Below are 23,142 nucleotides of genomic sequence, written 5' to 3'. Positions count from 1 at the left end.
TGATTCTCATGAAACTCTACAAGGCAGATACTATCATGTCCATCATTCAGAGAGGGTTGCCTTTAAGCCACAAACAATGGAGTGTGACTTACCCAGCATCACCAGGAGAGGCAGTGGCAGAGCCAGGAGAGAGCCCATGCTCTTAGCCAGCACCCAGTATCTGTTTTAGATTCATAAACTCTCCATCTTCTGCCTTTACTCTCCAAGCCTCATGCCCTGCGGATGGAGGGCAGAGGTGTGATTCTTTGACCAAGTGCCTTTGATTGTGGCCATATTTTTATCACTTGTTATTCCTTATTCCACTCTTTCTTTACTCACAAAGGATGATAAAAATCCCTCAGGCAGCGCGTCTACCAGATCAAATACCAGGACTGTACTGTTTTCTGTGCTGGGGGCTTACTGCCTTTGGTTGGTCGTTCATCTGAGCTCACTATCAAAAGCCCATGAGAACCTCTGGTCTGCGGTTCCAAGGCCACTTCTTCACAGAGATTTTTTTTCTGAAGAGTCCACTCCTGCTAGTGATATCCACTCAGGGAGAATGACTTCCCATAACACGTCAGAGCCTATTTTCTTGATCCTAACTGGCACTATCAATGCGATAACAGCATTTTGGCAGGGTCATGGGGAGATAAGGAGGAAGTGACACAGAATTTTTAAAAAGCAGAAAAGTATAAAAACGTACTGTACTTCTGTGATCTTCCTCCCAAAACCTATAACCTCAGTCTAATAATAAGAAAAACATCAAACAAATCCTAACTGAAGAACATTCTACAGCATACCTGACCAGTACTCCTCAAAACTGGCAATGTTGTGATAAAAAGTCTGAAAAACTGTCAGAGCCAACAGGAGACACGATAACTAAATGTAATGTGGTATCTTGGATGGGATCCTGGAACAGAAAAAGGACACCGGGCAAAAACTAAGGAAATCTGAATAGTTAATAATGATAAGAATGCGTTGATATTGGTTAATTAATTGTATCAGATATACCCTGCTAATGTAAAATGTTAATAACATGGGAAACTGGGTGCAGAGTGTTTGGGAACTCTCTGTATTTATCTTTGCAATTTTTCCATAAATCCAAAACTTCTAAAATAAAGTTTATTAAAAAAACAAAGCAAACGTGGGCAATGTCGTCAAGTCCTATTGTATGTGTGAGATTCTACTGGGCTGGCTGACATACTGTTCTCACATTTACAGAAACCCTGAACCCAACACCCCCTCCTCTCCTTTTAAGAGATTTGGGTACTTTACAGAGAGACACACCTCCGTTTTTATTTGTTCCAATCCAGGGAACATTTTATGATCCCTGTGTTATACAGTAATGAGATCTGGAACAAGCAACGGCTTGCTCAAGGTCACCAGGATGGGGGCAGAGCTGGGTGTGGAGCCCTGACTGTTTATTTACCTTTCCTGGTACCTCTGCTGGCTTGGCAGGGAAACTGTCTTAGATGAATTCAATCCCATTCAATTCAACTGACGTTAGCTAGCACCTACTAGTATTGTGAGCACTGGGAATCTTAAACTGAATGAGATTCAGCTCCCTGCTCAAGGGCTGTGTGGTGCAGCTGGGGAGAGACAAATACATTGTTATTTTCAATACAAGAAGCTAAGTGCCAAGGCAGACATGTGGAGAGTGTCTTGAGGGAGCTGGGAGGAAAGGCTCCCCCAGATGGGAGGTGGCCCTTTAGCCCCAGGAAAAATCTCAGCCTGAAGTGCAGGTGAGCCCTGGTTAGGGAAAATATGTTTCTTGGTTCCTCAGAGGTCCTGCTGCATCTAATTTGCTACAGCCCCAAAGGCTCTTCTGAAAGTTCACTTGGTGGCAGGAGTGGGACTGCAGAACTGAAGCCCATTTTCTGGCAGGGCATAAATCTTCCATTCAGTGGCCCAAATCTTGTGAGAACATGAAAGGGCTTTGATATAAACGAATAGCAAAATAGTGAAAAAAGAAAAAGGCAAAAAAAGTTATGGTCCAATTTACTTGGCTTCCTCCTGTGTCTCTGAGGTATAAAAAGAGAAAGGAGATCCGTGCAGGATCTTCTGGACTGTGAGCTATGTTGGTGTTCTTAAGAGAGTGTGACAGCCTGAATTTTCTATCTGAGCTTTTATTGACTGATTAACTAGTTGGGACCAGGTAAATTAATGCTATTTTCTTATACCCTTTGATTGTGGGGCATAGGCATTTCTTCTGTAGGTTGTGAACCACTTCCTGGCCCCGTTTCCTCCCTGTGGGAGATTTGAGGGGCCATGGTAACTCTTCAGTCCTCTAGGCTGTGGTCTTAGGCACTGTACAAAGCCCATTTTGCAAATGCAAGGGATTTTTTTCTTTCTTTTTAATAATGAGTCTCTGAATTAAAGAAGCAATTTCCTAAACTGGAGGCTCCAAATCAGCTGTCTCTGCTAGTTTTATTCTATATATTTATGAAATTATTTGCTCCCTTTCCATATTTTCTGAAGATGATGAGCAGCGAGCTGTTGGGTCCTCTTCTGTCTCTGCCTGGAGTCTTCTCTGTCACCACCAGCCCCTCTCTCATGTCCTAGAAGTTCCTGCTCTCAAAGACAATGCCTATGTCATATCCTGAGAGAGTTGACGTCCTTTCCTTCACACTCATTTTCCTAAACACAGAAAAGGAAAGAAACTATTTGCTTGGCTTTGTTCAGCAGCTGGTGTGGTCTTACAGGCTGCAAATCCTTGGTAAATTACCCCAATAATTGTTCAGCCCTCAGGGGGAAATTGGTCTTTTATAACATCTTCCTTTTATGAGTCTTCCTAACACAGTGAAATGACCTTAACACCCAGAAGAGGATTTTAAAAATGGTGTCTGGAAAAGGCTGGCTGAGGATGTGTGTGGAGGTAAGTTTACAATACTTGGGGAAGAAAAAGGATACAAGAATATGATTTTTAAAGTGGATGCAGAATAGCTAGTAATCAGGAATTTTTTTTTTTAGTATGTTTAAGGAAAAAGTGATCAGTATTTAGTGTTACATTTTTTAAAAATAAGCAATGAATGGTGATTTAGTACACATTAGTCATTTCAGAAGATGTTTTTCCTCTGCAACTTATTGGATATGATTTAATTTCTCTTTGCAATACTTTTGTTATTGTACATTAAATCGTGAAAAAGAACATAATTTCACATCTGGCCTGAGGGATTTAAGAAATAGTTTTACATGTTATACTGCATTTCATGAAACTGGCCACAAGTCAGAGGCATACAAACAGAATTATTTTGTAATGATTTATAAATATTATATACACTACTGTTTTAGGAAAATCGCTTTCCAGTAAAAATGGCCAAGATTCACTGATTGATTTATCCAATAAGCATGACTTTCACACCTACCATGTGTGGTCTGTGTTACAACCTAGAAATTCAAAGATGAGTAAGCCAAAGCTGCTGACACCAAGCAATCACAGTCTGCCTGAGACAATGGACAACAAACAAGTAATTACTGTCCAATGTGGGAAGTTCTTTAGCAGAGGCACATAATCAAAACCAGGGAGCAACAGGGTGGGAGTAAGACTAAAACGGGCCAGTGTCTCGCTCTGCCTAATTCAGCTGGGCAGGTGGAACTTGACTTTTAAGTTGACAGTTGAAGGATAAGTAAGAGTTCAGAAGGGCAAGTAAAGGACGTTCTAGGCTGAGAGGCAGTCTGTGCAAAGTAAAGAACAGAGAGAGCAGAGTGCCTTCAAGAACTATGGGTTGGGGAGAGGGGAATGACCAAAAGTGAGGCTGGAAAGCGAGGCAGGGCTTAGGTGCTCAGGGCCTTATACACCATGCTAGGGAGGTACACGTTACCCCGTGGACAGCACTTCTTAAACCTTAATGTTCACAAGACTCATGGGGAGCTCGTTAAAACAGATGCTGATTCAATGGGTCCGAGTGTTAGCTTTTCTAATAAGTGTCAGGTGCTGCTGCTGCAATGAAATGGTTCTCAGGCCTCACTTAGGTAGCAGATACTCGCCAATTCGAGTAGCTGGAATGGATCACCTGTGTGCTATATTATGCTACCTTTAATCCTTTGAGAGGAAGGGTTTAGGGTAGGACCTGGGCCAACAGAGCCTCTGGGATTCTGCCCATAAGCTACCTCCTGGGCTTACTGTGGGTACCCTACAATATTCTCCATGTGTTCTGTGATGTGAGGAAGGTGGAGAAGACAAGCTGGTCCAAACAAGCAGCTCTGCACCATAAGAACCACAATCTGGTTTCCTACTGAGAAACCACAGTGTTGCAACAAATGGCCCGTTACCCAAAGCTGCTGATATTGGTTGTTGGCGTGAGCCTTCTCTCCTCAAGCATTAAGTGTCAGGAGACTGAAACCTTGGTTCCAGTTCACCTCTGCGGGGGACTCAGTTCATCCAGCCTGTGGTGGTGTCTGCAGCAGCCCAGCTCTACCAAGCTCAAAGCTCAAAGTTTCCACTACACAGGGGCAACAAAGGAGTGGTGGAAATGAGAAATAAGAATCTTGTTCTATGAACTTCCAGTTATTATTGTTTAATTATTTTTATGTTAATTTAAGTCATTCCTAAGTCCTCTCAAAATATAACAGAGATGATTAAATGGACCATTTTTCCTAATAACTGGTAATAGAAATCTGGAAAAGGAAAATTCCAGGCTGTGGTAAACAACTGAAAACTTGAGTTTCTGCTGAGCTGGTCTTGAGGTCACCATCGTATGTAAGCATGTGAGTTATAAACGTATTCACACGTATGTGGGTGCATCTGTAGGTCCATTTCTAGAAGCTGGTCACACGTGTGGCCTCTGCAGAGGGCTGCAGAATGGGGGTCCGTGTGGGAGGGAGAACTTCTCATCAGCAGTAACCCTTTTGTCCTGATTAAAATTTTTCTGATATAATTGCTTACCTTTAAAAAAAAAAGAGAAGACAGATGTCTAAGTGGTTAAAAAGCATGATGACACTTGCAGCATTGTTACTGCTGATTTAGGCCGTAACAATCACTTTCCTCTTGGGGCATCTTGTCTTAAAGCTCTTCTTGTTCTGTGTGTTTAAGGGGAAAAGATGAAAGTCATCAGGTCTCCTAAAGCTAAATTACCCAGAGCCTAAGTAATTTATAAAGGAACTAAATGTTTGAAATAAATTCCCTGTAAGTCAGAATTTTTTTCAATTGTGTCCTAAGTTGACAATTTCTGCCCTCTTTTCAGACAATGGTGAAACAATCGAAATGAGATGTAAGACTACAAAATAAAAACAAACTGGAGGGAAAGACACTTCTTTTTAACACAGGCAAACATCTTCATCGATGCCCTTCCTGCCACCTTCTCTCCCCCAAATATACTATCACAGAACTCTGGAGAAAAGCACATTCCAGGTAGATGCTACACTGACTATTAACATTTAATGGATAACTTCCATTATGGTATTATATATTTATAAGCAGAGAAGCAGCACCATGTTTTCCATAAATACTATGAGTATTAAACATTTGACAGTTATAACCCCATTTGCAACCTCCTCTGACTTAAATGTCATTTTAGTTAATTGGAATGAGCTCTCTGAAGTCATTCAGACACTAAAGCAATGTTGGTACATGCCTGTTGTAGAAATGAAAGCTGAAATAATTTGATTTGGAGCTCTATGTTCTGTAATCTGTGTTTCCTCTCCTCAGAGGAAGTAGTACAGTGTTTGAAAAAAACTTAGCAGTGCTTCCTGAAACTCGTTTGTCTACTTACGTATTAATAGGCCTTCCATTTAGAAATTTCCTGCATTTTTAGGTCTCATCTATGAGGGATTTAGAGATAAAATATAAATATTTCAATATAATAACTGAGCCAACTCCCACTTCAATGTTTTCAATAAAAACATCTTCCTTCTTCAGTGTTGGACATAGCCTTGTCCAGCTAGGTGTGACACAGAACATCAAGAGCTGCTGGGATCCTTACCTTTTTTTTTCTTCTTCTCTTCCAAATCTTCAGGCTTCTTAATACTGATGAACTTCTGGGGCTGGGCAGGGCTGTGGTGCTGCACGGGGCGGGGCTGGGGGAGGTACATATACATATTTTGACTATCTCCTAAAGATCCTGCTTCCAGCTACTACTATTAACTGCTACTATTAACTACTATTTAAGAAACACACATTTATCAGCCTGAAGTCACCTTAAGATCATCTACTCTCCATGTTAGAATGGACCTTTTGAGTTATACAGTGATTCTTAAAGCTGGCTTCTCATCAGAATTACCTGTGGAACGTTAAAGATTCCTGTCTCTACCATAACCTTCTGAATGCAAAGCTTTGGAGGTGAGTCTCACCTTTTTAAAAGTTCAGCGCTGAATCTGTCAATCCAAATTCTGAATGTATCTCTAAAAAATTTTGTATAACACAAACCATTATCACAACTAACAAAATTAAAAATAATTATTTAATATCACCAAATATCTAGTTCATATCAAATTTCCCTAGTCCTCTCAAAAATGTCTTTTGAAAGTTAGTTGGTTCAAATAAGAACCCAAACCCAAATTAGGTCCATGTGTTATGTCTCATATTTCTTGTAATCTAAAAGTCTGCCTTATCCCTTCCCCTCCATTTCTTTATGCCATTGGCTTGTTGAAGAAACCAGATTTATCTTTAGGATGTGCTACCTCTGACACGCCTGACTGCTCCCTTGTGGTGCCATTTTACTTTTCCCACTTCACTGGTGAGATCTAGATGCTGGATCTAGCAGATTGATGAGATTCAGTCTCTGCTGTTTTTGGCAATGATACTTTATAGCTACTACTGTGTACCTCACAGGGCATTAGTCAGGAGGCTCTTACTGTCTGATTGTTCTCCTTTTAGAGACCACAGGATTGATTAGTGGATTCAGGTGCTGGCAGCATGAGCCTTCCATTTTAAAGTTCTCCATCACCTTTTCTCCTAATGGTTTCAGTATCCACTGATGATTTTGGCCTAGAATTTATGAGCATTTGCAAAATTGTTCTTTTCTACCTCCATCATTCCTTTTACATTTAAACTGAGAATTTTTCTGAAAACTGGAACTTTCCCTCATCAACTAGGATGATTTGTTTACTCTGAAAATGCAGTTTGTTCAAGAACAGGCAATAGGAATGCTTTTAGAGAAATGGGGTAATGCTCTAAAATAATGGTGTTTGTTTTCCTGTTTGACACTTCTCTGTCCAAACTGAACATCATCTGAAAGTGAGTCTAGCTATACACTGCCAGCCTGTGGTCCTCTGCTCCTTCCCTGCCTTCCAGCTGAGCTTACCTTCTCCAGGGCAGGGAGCTTACTGGTTCCATTCCAACTTCACGCAGCTCTGACATTGTAAAGTCCTTTATCTCTGTCACACAGGGATTCCTTTATCAATTCTTCTATTCAAAAATATTATTTGTTGTGCATGTTTATAAAGTTTTGAGCACTCCAGTTACTGGTGGAGCAGGATGTGACTAAGCAAGGGTATGTTAAGATTAACCCCTAATCCTCACCTGCTCTCTCTAAAGCCAGCTCAAATGAACACACAATAAACAGAGTTCAGTGATAAATGCAAATCAACTTCAAGGCAAGCCCCCTAGGCCTCACCTTCTTACTGGCCACACCCTAAGCCCCCACTAAAAAGAAATTCTGAAGTTAGCACTGAATCTAAACCTGATTCCACAGAACGGCTCTCTAGATATTTTCCATATGATAAATATGGCCCATTTCTCCTTGCCCCCCTAGAGAGCCTCATCTTCCCACTTCTGACCTTTTTAATACATGGTACCTTGAAACCAACAGTACACAGCACAGTGGTGTCATCACCTCCTTCATTTTAGCTGCCCTACTTCTATTAAAGTGTTATTTTAATAGGCAAGGATACTAACTTTGAAAAACTTTGATGTGTTTTTTGCCTTTGCATTTCCTGTTCCACCAGAGGCACTCATTTATTTACCTTGAGAGGTTTAGCATACTACAGCAATGAGAAAGGGAAGAAATAAGCAACTTTAGAGTATACAGCAAAATAAGAATCATAAAGCCAGCCTTTGTCACTTGAGAAAGGATTTTCTCAAACTTCAGTTAACATGTCAAGGCAATGGTAGAGAGAACTCAGAAAATGAAAGTCCCTGCCACAAACGAAGGGGCAAAATCTTATTTACTCCCAGCCCTGGGAAAGTGTGGAAAGGATGAAAGAGATGGGCAGAGGAGAAGTGTGTGGAATGCCTAGTAGCAAGGTCTAGACAGGTGTGAAGGAAACTAAGAACATAGCTGCTGGTAGTCTGTCAGTACTGCCCTTAGATTCGGGAAAGAGGGCCCCATTCCAGTGCTCTCCATAAGACACTGATGGGCTCCTTTTCTAGAGCATGACGCCAGGTACCAGAGATCATGGAATTCCCATGTGAGCCAACTTTCAGGGCCTGCATGGGGTTCTCCTGGGTCCTTTTTGGACAGTGCTGCCAGGGTGTGTATACACATCTGGGTCCCAGGTGTGATGATGGAGCAGCGGCCTGGGGGAGCTTGAGGTGATATGGAGCTTGTTATGAGCATAAGGGAGCCCCTCAGGTGTGGGAGGGGGCCTAGGTTGGAGAAAGAGGGCTGGCCATGGGCTGGGAACCCTGAGGAGGCCAAGGTTTCCAGATTTGAGCCTCAGTTTCCTTTGAGACGCTTGATAGGGTGATGTTGGTAGGGTAGGAGTCTAGACGTGTATGTGGGCAAAGATCACTTGACTCAGACCGTGTGGCGTAAAGAGAAACTTTGTTGTCAGACGGAGGAGGTGCAGGGAGCGGAGAGAGATCAAGTAGGGGTGAAAGAGCCACCCCCTACACTCCAAGAAGAAAAAGTGGATGCATATTCTGTGAGTCTCTCTAATGACTGCAGAGAGCCCAGGGCTGGGAGGCCAGCAAGCCAGGGAGAAATCTCCCTTTGCCTGTCCTGCTCCAGCCCAGCAGCAGCCACTGCCAGTCATAGCCTGAGGTAGAAAATGAAGTTAATTGTGCATTTACACTATTCACAATTATTTGGTATGACTTGCTCCACTGCCCCACCCCCCTAAATCTGCTATTACATTTGTCAGCCTAGGAGGATAGAACATACTTTTCTAGTGTGATTTGTAACTCTTAAATATTTAGACATGTGGTATGTGAGGTGGCCCTCTGACCTGCTTCTCCAGGCTTCCTAGAAGAGGTTACAGTCCTAGGAGAAATAGTTTAACTTACCTCTACATCCAGGGTGGCTCAGTACCATTGAAGTGGGAGGGGAGGTTACTAGATAAATGAAATGAAGATAGTGTTTTAGGAACAAAGACCCAGGAGTTTCTGCATAGGCCAAAGGGATGGGGTGGGTGTGGGGATGTATGTGTAGGGGTGTGTGTGTGTAGAGGACTGGAAGGTGCAGATACAGAATCACTAAAATCAGGGAGATTGGTGGTAGCCTGGGATTAGAGCAAAAATGCTGCACTGCTGGGACTGTGGAATCAGGCATACGGCAGCAACCCACCTGGAAAGGCCACACTAGACCAGCAGCAGACACCTTAGTAGACACCAGATTAGAGCAGCAACCTGCAACAAAGGCCCCCCCAACTGCCAGGAGGCACATATACCCAGACAACAAGGAACAGGAGAAAAAAAAAAAACAAAACACTGACATTAGAAGACTGAGATTGTTTGTTAGCTGACAAATTTAAATAGCCACGCTCCTTAGCCTCCTCTACCCCTTCATAGCCAAAGATACGGGCAAGTGAAGATTGGGTCCATGTGAGAAAATAAATATTATATTTTCTTTGCATAGCTGAGCATTCATTACATCTCAACCCTACTACCACAGACTAAGATCACAGTACCTTTTTGGGGGGTGGGAACAAAGATCACATTGTTGAACTGCAGTCAGCTTACTGTTAACTAAAACTTCTTTTTAAAATTTAAATTTGCAAATAATTATGGGGTTCTTACCTGCTTCTCCTAGCCCAAGCTGCTTTTTCTAAATCAGTGATTGGTTCTCAAATTTCAGTGTGCACCAGAGCCACCTGGAGGGCTTTCAAGAGTTTTATTTAAGATTTTCTCATACAGATTTTGGACCTCTTAAGTTTACATATACATTTCTTGTTTTTTTTGTTTTGTTTTCTTTTTTCCAGTCATAAAAGGGACCTTCTCTTCAAGAACATCTTCTAACTAGTTGAGGTTTATATATATATATAGTCTTTTATTCTTTTTAGTAAACATTTTTATTGAACTATAATTATACATACAGAAAAGTGCACAGATCTTAAGTGTACAGCTTGATACATAAAGTGAATGCACCTATGTTACCAGCACCTAAATCATGAAACAGAATATCGCCAGCACCAGACTCTGCCTTGCACTCTTTCAGTCCCTGTGGAGCAAAAGAAGCCAGCTGAAAACTAATGTGCTGATTCTGATTCCACTTATAGAAAGTTCAAAAACAGACAAAACTGATGGTGATTTCAGTCATGATAGTGCTTACCTTTGAGGAGGGAGGCAGCAACTAAATGGGGGCACTGACTTCTGACACCATAGATAATTTTGTCCATTTTGAACTTCACCTAAATGGAATCAGAGTATGCACTTTTTGTGTCTGGTGGAGGCTACTGATATTTTTATGTTAGTTGTATGCAATTGCTACTTTTCTAAGTTCTCTTATGGCTTTTCAACAAATTCATTTGGGTTTTCCAGATATAAAATCATATTTGTGAACAGTTTTCCTCCTCCTTTTCAATTCACATGTCTTTGTTTTCTTTTGTCTAACTTCATTGGCTAAATCCCCCAACACAAAGTTAAGTAGCAGAGGAGATGGTGGGCCTTGTTCCTGACTTTAGCAGGAAAGCCTCTTGTATCGACATTAAGGTGCTGGCTTTTGGGCAGAGGTACAAGGTCGATGAATTACTCATCAATTTCTACTTACTAAGTATATTTAACATAAACGAGTGCTCAATTTTGTCAAATACCTTTTCTGAAAAGATGGAGATAATCATATTTTTCTCCTTAACTCTTAATGAATATTAATATTAATGGATTGTCTAATATTAAATTATTCTTGCATTGCTATAATAAATCCAGCTTACTCATGACTTAATATTTTTTGAAAGTGCTATTGAATTTTTTGCTAATGTATTGTTAACATTTATGCACTGATATATTCATAAGTCAGAGCAGTCTGTAATTTTCTCTTTGGTACCATCTTGTCAGGTTTTAGAAATACTATCATGTTCACTTTATAAAATGAATTTAGAAGTCTTTTTTGCTTGTGTTTTTTTTCCTTTGAGGTTCAAGAGTCTCTTTTTAGCGCCTGGAATTGTTTAAACAACATTAGGATTATTTAATCATGACAGTTTGGTAGAAATACCCTTGAAACATTTTGGACCTGATTTTTTTTTTTTGGTAAAGTGTCCATTTGTTTTCAATTTCTGTATCTACTAGGGTAATCTTGGCAAATGGCATTTTTCTAAGAAAAGTTATTACTTTCTTGTTTATTATATAAAATTACTGAAAGCAGTGTTAATTTTCAAAATCTGTTTTATGGTTATTTCTCTCTTGTCATTTAAACTTCTGTGTTTTTGGTTCCTATTTTTCTTGAAAAGGTTGGCTGTTGGTTTGTCTATCCTGTCTTCCCTCCTTCCCCCTTTTTATTAATCCCTTCCACTTCCTTTTGGTTTGCTTTTTCCTCTAGTTTTCCAGACTTGATTGTATAATTCTTAGCTTTTCCCACGTTTATGGATAGTGTTCTAAAACTATAAATTTCCTGTCATAATGGCTTTTTAAAAATACTGGGTTTTCATCAGTCTTGTGGTCATGTCCTTCTGGTGTGCTTTCATTGTGGGGATACTGGGCTGCTTATTCTTTAATTCCTTAAAACAATTTTGAATGGGCTTTGACTGTGATCCTTCTTGGGTTTTGGTTTTCATGAAGTAAGTTTTCCTGTACTTTTAGGAGGAAGGGGTGCCCCAGGATGCCTTTTCTTTGCTCTATGGCCCTAAAGTTCCTGTTTCGTTTTCACAAAGTGATTTAAAAGATTGTCTATGTCCCCATATAATGTCTATGTATATTGACCTTCCCTCCCAATTATTTATCTGGACTCTCTCTTCTCTTCGTCCTATTGTACCTATCCTGTCCAATTTGGATTCTAATTCTAGCTAGGCTTTGTCTCCTTAGTTTTAAGATGTATACAGGACAGGGCCCAGACTGCTCCAGCACAACCATCAGACCTGCAAATTGCTCTAACAGTTACCTGCAAATTGGGACCTGCAGAACCCCTCCCAGTTTCAGCTTCTGTTCTCAGACTGGCCCACTGCACTTTCCAGTGAGAAACTGTGGGCAATGTTTATAGTTCTACTCTCAAGGCTGTCAGCAACCAGCTGCCTGCCTTTCACTTCCTCCCACACAGATGCTAAAACTATGCTGGTCAGTGGTTTGTCCTTATAAAATTGTATTTGGAAGTTCATGGCGACACCCTGTCATCTAGTTTTGTAGAACAGGGTCTGTGGCTATCCTAGTTACTCTGGATTCAAATGGGGAGATTCAGAAACTACCCTGCTGCCATCATCTTCCTCCAGTTTAAACTCTGTGGGATCTCTATTATAAAAAGAGAAGTTTTAAAAACAATTTTATGATGGTTATGACAGAAATTATAATTAGGGATTTACTGTATTTCAGACACTATGCTAAGTACTTTATATGTATTTTCTCATTTGATCTACAAAAAAACTTGAGTTAGATTTTCCCCCCTCATTTTACCAAAGGGTAAGTTAGGGTCCAAGATTACACTGGTGAACTGACAGATCTAGAATTTAAAACCAAGTCATCTGACTCCAGAGCACCTCCTTACTATACTGATTCTCAAATATTATCAGGCCCAACAGCTTCAAACTATGTATCATTGTTAGCAAAATTTCTATTTGAATTTAAATATTTATAAATAATTATTTAAAGATGTAATTAAAATGTATACATATGATAGGTCATCTAAAAGCACCGCAGATGATAAAAAGGCTCAGTTGTGTTGTATGATCTGATCAAACTTGCTTTCATGCATATGCTCAAAACAAGGCTTCTCCTACCATAGTCTAAAAAATACCATATTGGAGATGGGGGTAGAGCAGAGGGAACAGAGTTACTGAGACTTCACATTCCCCTTTCTCATTGTATCACCACTGCTAAACAACCAAGTATATATATATGAAATAGTGCTTTTAATTTATTTTATTAATACTTTCCTTGTAAGTAACTTTTAGAAAAAGTTGGAAATAGTTTCTCCACAATTCACAATGGCCTGGTATTTTTTTGGTCAATATGCTGCTATGGAATGTGAATATTCACCAGTTCATAAAGTTTCACAAAAAGGCCTCTCACGAGTATATCAATTAGAATCATACTGTAATATAGAACCTTACATTATTAAATTACACAAGGAGTTAGAAAATATTTAGTAGTTTTACGAAATACTTTCACCTTGGAATTCTCCTTCATATGAATATGGTTACTATTACTAACTTTTTAAGCTTCCAACCACTAATGGCAATTCAGGAAAAAAGAAACTGGAGCTTTTTCAATAGTTCTAAAGCTGTTACATATATGCCATTTTAACTCCTGATGTCTAAGAAATGAGTTAGTTTGAGATGCAGTTGTCAATTTGTCAAGATTTAAACCGCTACAAACTGGAATAACTCATGGAAGGATGACATCTGTTTTTAGGCTTATTTTTTTCCCCACCATCAGAAAAGTGATTTTATTTCTAATTAAAATTTTAAAAATTGACTTTGGCAAACTGAGTTTTAAAACTAAGCATGCCAATAATAAATGAATCATTTCTCCAGGTATATACTAGGTTTCCCCTGGGAAGGACCATTCTTTAAGGATATTTCTTCTCCACTGTAGGAAAGAAATTAAAATAAAAATTTAAATACCTGAACAGTGATACTAGTAATCTAGTTTTTATACTGATACTTGTAAAACTAATAATCCAACATTTATTATCACCAAGACTTTAACTTAAATGTAGTCCCTTTGGTGAAGAGATTTCCTTCTCCATTTCAGCACTACTCTCATAACTTTGAATGTCACAGAGCAACAGTGATAGATGTGATTTATTGATAAACTGATTACTAATAAAGATGAGTTTTTACACTAACTCCTTTACAATTAGCTAGATCATAGAATGAAGAAAACAAAACAAAGCAAAACCCCAGTCCTTAACCCCTAAATGGTTCCTTCCCACTTACCTGAAAATACAAAAATATGAATGACCGTGTATGGAGCTACACCATAAAATTTACTTGAGTGGTGCTATTTTTTTTTACTTAAATGTTTACTTATTCAATTTGAAAAAATTAGAAAATCATCAGTTTCAAATTAGAGCAGCTAACACACTGGGGGCAACAACAACAACAACAAAAAATCCAAATGGCTAAAAATAACTCACTTATAAAAGTACAATTTACAGTATCACATATCTCAGAAAAAGAAACAAAACTACTAAATGTCTTCCCTTCTAGATAAGACTGTTTTCTCTGCAGAAAGGAAAAAAAACCCGACTAATGATTAGAGATTAAAATCAAACATAACTGTTATTTACCCCAGCAACATCTAAAATGACCCACACAGCACAAAACTTTCCCATTCACAATCACATACAGTTAAATTACTTCTCCCTCAGTTACATAATAGTCTTCTTAAAACAATCGCCCTTTAGAAAAGTATTGTATTAGTTAAGCCTATTCACTCTTGCTATGAAGTTAATTTCATTTGTATAGGCCACAAAAGTTTAATTGGCACATTTTACTTAAGACAAAATAAATCATTATACTTTTTAAAAATTATGGGATCATGTTTTCACAGAATAATCCCAGATACTTAATTCATTAAAGCAATGTTCTACCATCAGCAGTCAAGCTTTTAAAATGATCACTAAGTGTTCACCCCAAGATTATCAATGCTATGTGAACTGTAAACTTCTTCTGAAGATTTGTGTCCATTTTCTAATATGATACAATTTTGTACTGAAGAGTTTTTTAAAAAGATAACCTACATACATACAGTTAATTTGCCTCAAAGAACTTAGAAATACAGTATAAACATTTAAGAACCACAATAGAATCCACTGTGGTTCAAACTTCAACAAAGATTTTCTTGAAAACTAGTATGAAGGTTACTAGCTCAAGACCATACCCCAAAGTGACATCAGCACAAGATTTGATTGCAAGACTCTCCCTCTTAAAAAAAGAGCACACTTGGTTATACATGGCTTTTAACCTTGAGCTACAGTTATGCTACAAATCCACCCCCCACCCTCCCAATCTAAAGTTAGTCATGTGGAGATGTGTACATTCTCTGAGCACTGTTTAGAGTCCTTAGTTTTCCAGCTCTGATGGAGATCTCGAAGGCGCTCAGAAGTCCGTGTGCTTACATTCAGGGCAGGATGAACTTTACAAATGCCACTTTCCTCCATTAGTGACAGGCCACAAATTCCAAAATATGCATGCAAAGCATCTGAAAATAAGGCATTTTTATCACAACAGGTACTCTTATTTGTACAAAATATTTTAGCTACTTATCAACTCATCGCTACACTAAAAATAAATTTATAAAAATACTAAATACAGCTTTTGAAATATTTGCTTTCTCAAAGTCTCAAACCCCCAATTTTTAAAAACCAGCTGATCAAAATCAGATGATACATTACTCAAGAAACTGTCACTAACAAAGGAAAACAGTTCCTAGCTGAAAAAGTGACATTACCAACATCCTCTGTGATTAAAGAACAAAAAGGAAGAGTACCAGTGACATAAAAGATTTCTCACTCTAATGGGTTCTCCCTTTTGCTTACTACAGAACATGGAAACAAGGAGCTTTATATCATAAAAGGAAATTATTTTCTTAAAAATGAAAATAAACAAACCTCAGAATCTAAGTTGCATTATCCATTCCCCCTAAGTTTTACCTCTGGCAGTTCCTAAACCATATACAATGCCAATATTATGTTAAATGAAAGAAGCTCAGGCAAAATAATCCATTCTGGAATGCTGTACCATATTTAATTTTCCTATTTTGGGTAATGTCAGTCATTCTAAAAGTATCTGACCTGACAATAAAAACAAACTCACACATTCTATTTGGTTATAATCATGTGAGTCTTCATACCATAACAACTCTACACTGGCCTCACTACAGCTTCCCATCTTTCAGGGGCAGTAACTTTCTTCCGTTAAATGGCCCCTGAAATCACATGGCTGTTGCTTGCCTGAGAGCCTTATATGGACTTCTGAAAGAGCTCAGAGCTCTGCAGTTATGGGAACACTACAAAAACAGATTTTATAGCAGTCAAAATTTTTTTCTATTTTTGAGATTGGTCATCATTTATGGCCTCAGGAGCTATTAAAGTTCAAAACATCTTACCAAATCAAACTCTGTCAAAAGAATTAGAGAAAGTTTTACTTTCATAAGTATCATTTACTTTTCAAAAAAGGAATGACAGATAGTTGTGCTTACTCAATGTTGTTTGGGAAAAAGTTATTTCACCAATGAAGGCCCATGCTAATTCCCTTTCGCCTTTTTCAGAGAATGCTTAGGTTTCTTCTAGCTCATTTTCATTTAATTTCCAGACCACAAAAAATAAACTTGATTTTTCCTATACTATTATATTTTTCTTGCAGTTATTCTAAAATTAAAAAGCAGTATCAAATTTTATTGTGCAGAAATAAGGAAACTTTTCTAGGAAAAAAATGCAACAGAAAATACACTCAGAATAACATAAAATAGGATCTTACGTTTTCCAGCTAACGTAAAAATAATTTTTTTTCTCAAAAGGATTTTTTGTAAAAGATAACGAAACAGAAGTTAAACGTTTCAAACCTCAAAAATAACTTAAAAAAAAATCTGTTTATCTGTAAGTAGAGTTGTATTCAAGTACTTTAGCTGCTGAAATCTATATATTTTTCATAATAAAACTTCATTCTTTTCATGTTTTCCCTATAAATGTATATAAAATCTGTGTCAAATCTGCTACTAGATTCATTTATTAGAACCAAGAATAAGCTAATTTAAAAAACTCTTATTAAAATAATTTTTATAACAGCTCTGGGAACAGATCTTTTCCACATAAATTCAATTTCTCATACAAAGACTTTCTATGCTCTGTAACGTATAGGATCTGAAAATATTGTAACATATCTATAAAAAATATTATATCCAAGTATTTACACAAATGTTAAATACAGCAACTGATCTCTCTAGAAAAAAGCTATTGTAAAAAAAATCAAAATGTATCTCAATATGTTTATATAAGAAATGCTTTTCAAGAGACTGTCATTTCCCCATTCCCATTATTTGTTAAAAGAGTACATTATTTTTAAAAATAGTACCATGTACTGACTGAAAACAATGGAATCAATACGAAAATAATTGTTTTCTTGAGGCACTTTTCAAACATATTTATAGCTATGTTATAGATACCAAAAATTTTTTTAATATTATTTTGCTTTAGAAATTAAAAGCATTGTACGTTTTTTAAAAAGAAGCATATTGTGCATGAAAATACAAGTAAATATAGATGTGAGGAAATATTCCTGCTCACTTCAGGTAGGAAAATATGATCCCATGAGCCCCTTATTTGTATTTCGATTCAGGTACATATTCTGACCGTAACAGTTCTGACAAGAGATGAGATGAAGAGGTTCTAAACTAATAATAAAAACCATGATACTACTGCAATGCTGCAAGAACAATCGTTCCTTGAATCTAGTCTCATATATTTATAGCTAATACTTTGTCAATTTGCTTATCAAAAGTGTCAGTGTTCTGACTTATTTTTAACAGTCTTGAATTGAGTTCTTCGGAACTGTAAATAGATTTATTTTACTGGAGATGAAACCTAAGGGGGAGGGGCAAGTAGCTTGGAGAAAGTTGCTAGAGGTTGGAGAGGAGCCAAATCTTGAGAGGGCCTTGTGTGCCATGCCAACTGACTCTTGAGTGCCAAGAAAGTTTTTGAACGATTTTAAGAGATTTAATAGAAGAGTTCAGAGGTTCTCAACTGTTTTTGCATCAGAGATACCTCTGAGAGACTGAAAAGGGCTTTGGTCCCTCTCCTCTCATTTAAGCAAATGTACATACACATACACAAAAAGTGTCAACAGGAGGGGCACTAGACCTGAGGAAGACTGGTAAGACTTTTGCAGAATCCTAGGCCTGAACTTAGACCTAATGCCACCAAAGTTTTAAGGCTGGGCAGAACATGCAGATGATGAGTTGGGTTGGCGGACTAGGCCTGAGGGGTGTGTAGATGGCATCCATGTACTTACTGACTTTATTACATTAGAGCATGCAGCTTAGAATATGGCCTGTCTAGGTTTGGAAAACTGCAGAATTATCTACATATTTTGAAGAAATATCATTATTTCTGAAGAACCCTTTTAAAAGTACTTATAAAATATAAGAATTCTCTGCTCTTCACATCTATGTCTTTCCTGAGTTGGGAAGGCATGGGATATTGTATTGTCTGAATCTATTTGGTTCTTGAGTTTTAGAGAGTGAGTGGTTTGAGAGTTCATACAGCAAAAGTATTCATCTAAAAAAATAATCTGAATCTGCCAAAACTCAGAGAATAAGAGTATGGACACTGAGGGACATCTATATTCAGGATTTGAGATTTTTGATTTAATAACTTCTGAAAAGAGTAAGAACTAGTTCCCTTTTGGATTTAAGAGTAATTTATTCTATAGAGCTCAAGTGACAGCTAATAATTCTAAAGATTTTCAATGAACCAAATTACTCTATTTTGGACAGGGACCATTCAGACCATCTGCCTTACTGCCTGCAACAAAATAAAATGTTGCTAAGTGAAATAAATGGAAAAAAGGGCAAACTATACCAATACATCTTCATAATCAAATTCTTCCTTTACACTCCAAAGACCCTGAATCTTCTGTAAACTTAATTTACCTTTTTAGAAACATTATTTAAAGCAAGCTTACAACTGTGCCTATATTTTCTAGCTATGCGCTTTATGACAAAGATGCTTGAAGATCCACTCAAAAAAATAAACAAAAGTTGTTCTGGACTTATACAAAAAATAAATTACCTGGATGACTATCTGGCCACTTGGCAAATCCCCCGACCAGGCGATCTTGAGTTGATAAGATGTAATTTCTATTTTTCTCAAAGTTAGTATATTGGAAAATTTTTAGAAGCTGAAATGACATGACAAATATAAATTTATTGACATAAAATTTTCATACCTACCTTTGGCTCAATTTTCGGGTATATGTAATTTAAATATGCTTTTCTCTAGTTAAGTAAGGCTCTCAGAACAAGACTAGGGGACTTGAACATTTAAAATTATCAACCATAAAGATGTAAAGAACAGACCTGAGGACACGGGGTGGGGGGTGGGGGCGAAGGGGAAGCTGGGACGAAGTGAGAGAGTAGCACTGACATATATACACTACCAAATGTAAAATAGATACCTAGTGGGAAGTTGCTGCATAACACAGGGAGATCAACTCGATGATGGGTGATGACTTAGAGGGCTGGGATAGGGAGGGTGGGAGGGAGCCGCGGGAGGGTGGGAGGGAGCCGCGGGAGGGAGGGGATATGGGGATATATGCATAAATACAGCTGATTCACTTTGGTGTACAGCAAAAACTGGCACAAGAGTGTGAAGCAATTATATTCCAATAAAGACCTTAAAAATAATAAACAAAAAAAATAAAATTATCAACCACATTAATTTTTTATCATCTTATCAAATATACTCTTCTTAACCCACTCACTATTTCCTTCTTTTGAACCATACCCAACTGACTTGCCTGCATCACATTTAGCTACATTCAAAACACAACTTCGCAGTGTGTTCAACTTCATCAGTTATTTTTAAAAGGAAATTTTATTTACCCATATTCTAACCCTTTTATGACACGCTTCTGAACTATTAGTTACAAGTTACCAGTAATGAGAACTAAAAATATTTCAAAAAAGAGCAACAAAAATTATTAACCATGTGCTAGAGACAGTTTTGTTTGAGAATAGTAAAAAATTAAAGCTCTTTAGGAAAGATAAAAGGCGAGACAAGTACAATTTCAGCATAAAAAATTATGTCGCTTAAAGATTCAGGATATGTATTTGTCCTTTCTCTCAAGCTCCCATTAAATAGAAAAAAATAAAAGATAAGTCAAACTGTGAAGAGAACAGGGCCCAGGGGGTGGTGAGCAGTAGATAAAAAAGTTCAAGTGTCACAAAGCAGTGGAAAGTATGTCAATAAATCAGAGCCATGAAAGGTATTAATAATTAATAAAAAAGTATTATTTCTCAAAAAGAGAAACAAAACCAATAATAAAGTTATGGTACAAATAAGAAACAAACTTATTCATTCATTTGTTTTAATTAATAGAATACAAGCAGAGACTCTTTAGACTCCTGATGCTAGAAACATTTTTCATCAAGTAGCACATGGGTCACTGCACGGAAAGAAGAAACTATAATCTTAACACTTTACTTGGTTTAGCAATAAACAATATTTATACAACCCTAGTATGGTTTTCAGATTTTAAAATCTACCTACAGGCAAAGCATAAAACATTTGATCATTGTTACTGAACAATGTATTAATGTTACTTAACTTGATGTTATTAAAGTAAAGGTAAACTGACAGATTTAGAAGGGAGAGGAAGAAAACCAGTTCAGAACTAAAAAAAATATACGAGAACCAATTTGCTGGAAAAAGGGGAGGACAAATCTTCATTTTTCATAGTTGGGAATCAAAGATAAAGTCTAAAGGTGTTAAACTGAAGAAATCAGCATAATCAATTATTATTTAAAGTTATCCATAAGAATTAAAAATTTAAAAAAGGTTTAAAAGTAGTTGCCTTTAGAAAGTTGTCAAAGACCACCAAGGTCATATCAAAAAGACTCAAGAAACAACTTGAAGGGGCCCCTACTGATTAAAGATGGGACAGTTTGAGCATTAAAAAGAACAAGGTAATGGACTAAGAAGGATAAAATATGTTAACATCTATGAGTTCAAAATGATATTCAAAGAGTAAAAGAGACAAAACCCTAAAACCAATTATTTTATTGGAAAACTTTAGAGGATGCTAGGGAACCAACTCACTGTACTGAATGAACATTATTAAAATTAAGAGAAAAAATCATCTGTCTTTCTCTGTACAACCATACCTTAAGATAAAGTGAAATTCTTCTTTATAAAAGAATCCTAGTTAATAAATTTAGAGGGAATGATAGAACATCACCATTTAACAACCCCCAATGACATAATGGACCTAAGAAATAATCCTCCATGGCTGCTAAAACCATTCCGTAAGAAGATGATGAAGCTTTTATACACCAGCAACAAACAATCCAAAAGGAACCTAAGAAAGCAATTCCACTTATAATAGCTTCTAAAAAATTTAAATACTTAAGAATGAGCCTATCCAAGGAGGTGAAAGATTCATATACAAAAAACTATAAAACACTGGTGAAAGAGATTAAAGATCTAAATAAATGGAAAAACATCCCATCATCATGGATAAGAAGACTTGATATTGTTAAGGTGTCAACACTACCCAAAGCAGTCTATAGATTCAATGCAATCTCTATCAAAATTTCAACAGCCTTTTCCCTAAGAAACAGGAAAGCCAATCCTTACATTCACATGAAATTGCAAGGGGCCCTGAAGAGCCAAAACAGTCTTCAAAAAGAAAAATGTTGAGGACTGATACTTCCTGACACTGAAACTTACTACAAAGCTACAGTAATTAAAACAGTAAGGACCAATGGAATAGAAAGGAGAGCCCAGAAATAAACTCTCACATACATCATTAGGTGATTTTCGACAAATGGGTAAAGAACTGTTTTTACAACAAATGGTACTGGGAAAGCTGGATATCCACACATAAAAGGATGAAGCTGAAGCCCTTGCTTTATAGCATATATAAAAATCAACTCAAAGTCAGTAAAAGACCTAAACTCAAGAGCTAAAACTATAAAACTGTTGGAATAAAACATTGGAGAACATCTTCATAACATCAGATTTGGCAATGATTTCATGGACCAGCAACCAAAAGCATGGACAACTAAAGAAAAAATAGATAAATTGGACAGTTCTCCAAAAAAGATACACATTTGGCCAATAAACACACCAAAATATGCTCGATTATCACTAATCATTAGGGAAATGCAAATCAAAACCACAATGAGATGCCACCTCATACTCATTAGGATGGCTATTATTTTAAAAAAAAAAAAAGGAAAAGAAAAAAGTATTGGTGAGAATGTAGATAAATTGGAACCCTTATACATTGCCAGTGGGAATGTAAAATGGTGCAGCCACTGTGGAAAATAGTTTTGTGGTTCCTCAAAAAGCTGAACACAGAACCACCATATAATCCAGCAATTCCACTCCTAGGCAATTATCCAGAAGAAATGAAAGCAGGGACTGAAAAGATATTTATTTTACACCAATGCCCAAAGCCAATTTATTAACAATAGCCCAAAGGTGGAAATAATCCAAGTGTCCATCAACAGATGAACAGATAAACAAAATGTGAGTCAAAAATTATCTGCACCGTGGTTATATTAAAACTTCTATAAATTCTACAGCCAGAGTGTGGATAATTTCTGACTTACCCTCGTACACACAACAGGTATATTTACTCAACCATAAAAAGGGACGAAATTTTGATATATGTGACAATATAGATGGAGCTTGAGAAATATAAGTCAGACACAGGACACATATTATATGATTCTACAAATATGACATACCTAGAATAAGCAAATTCACAGAGACAGAAAGTAGAACAGAGGTTACTAGGGGCTGGAGGGATGGGAAATGGGAGTTATCATTTAATGACCAGAGTTTATGTTTAGGATGATGAAAATGTTTGGCGTATACACAGTGGTAATGGTTATACAACACTGTGATTTGTACACTTACAAATAGTTAAACTGATAAATGTAACATTACGTATATTTTACCACCACAAAAAAAAGTGAACCAAAAAAAAACTGATAGGGAATTTTATAATGGATAAATCAGTTTTGACAACTCTTGAGCCCTTTGATCAAAAGGAGAGACAACCAGAGATTATATGTCTCTTGATGTGATGCAACAGGAAATATATATCATCCTGACTTGATATTTAATGATAGTAAGGAATTATGGCTGATCTTTTATAAGTGATAACATTACAGTTCCTTTTTTAAAAAGCTAT

At 37.2% G+C, this 23,142-nt stretch overlaps 1 protein-coding gene across 4 annotated transcripts in view; it reads right to left on the bottom strand.

The window, feature by feature from the left end:
- Window positions 1–1,571: 1,571 nt before the first annotated feature.
- The window catches only part of PGGT1B (protein geranylgeranyltransferase type I subunit beta), a 58,405-nt gene continuing 36,834 nt past the window's right edge, over window positions 1,572–23,142 (bottom strand). The window contains exons 8-11 of one of the 4 annotated variants that reach the window (XR_009054002.1): window positions 19,011–19,119; window positions 7,221–15,424; window positions 5,901–5,994; window positions 1,572–4,998 (exon numbers count right to left, since the gene is read on the bottom strand). Coding sequence is in view for 1 of the 4 variants with exons in the window: in XM_057737188.1 (XP_057593171.1) it covers window positions 15,243–15,424; window positions 19,011–19,119 (291 nt within the window). In the remaining 3 variants the exon portion in view is untranslated. Of the gene's footprint in view, window positions 4,999–5,579; window positions 15,425–19,010; window positions 19,120–23,142 lie in introns of those variants that run through there. The other 3 variants (XR_009053999.1, XR_009054003.1, XM_057737188.1) reach the window with 3 other exon arrangements.

Source organism: Hippopotamus amphibius, chromosome 1 (assembly GCF_030028045.1).
Source record: "Hippopotamus amphibius kiboko isolate mHipAmp2 chromosome 1, mHipAmp2.hap2, whole genome shotgun sequence".
In the NCBI taxonomy this organism is placed as follows: domain Eukaryota; kingdom Metazoa; phylum Chordata; class Mammalia; order Artiodactyla; family Hippopotamidae; genus Hippopotamus; species Hippopotamus amphibius.
The sequence above is the reverse complement of the archived record's forward strand: the minus strand, read 5'-3'. Positions and strand labels throughout refer to the sequence as shown.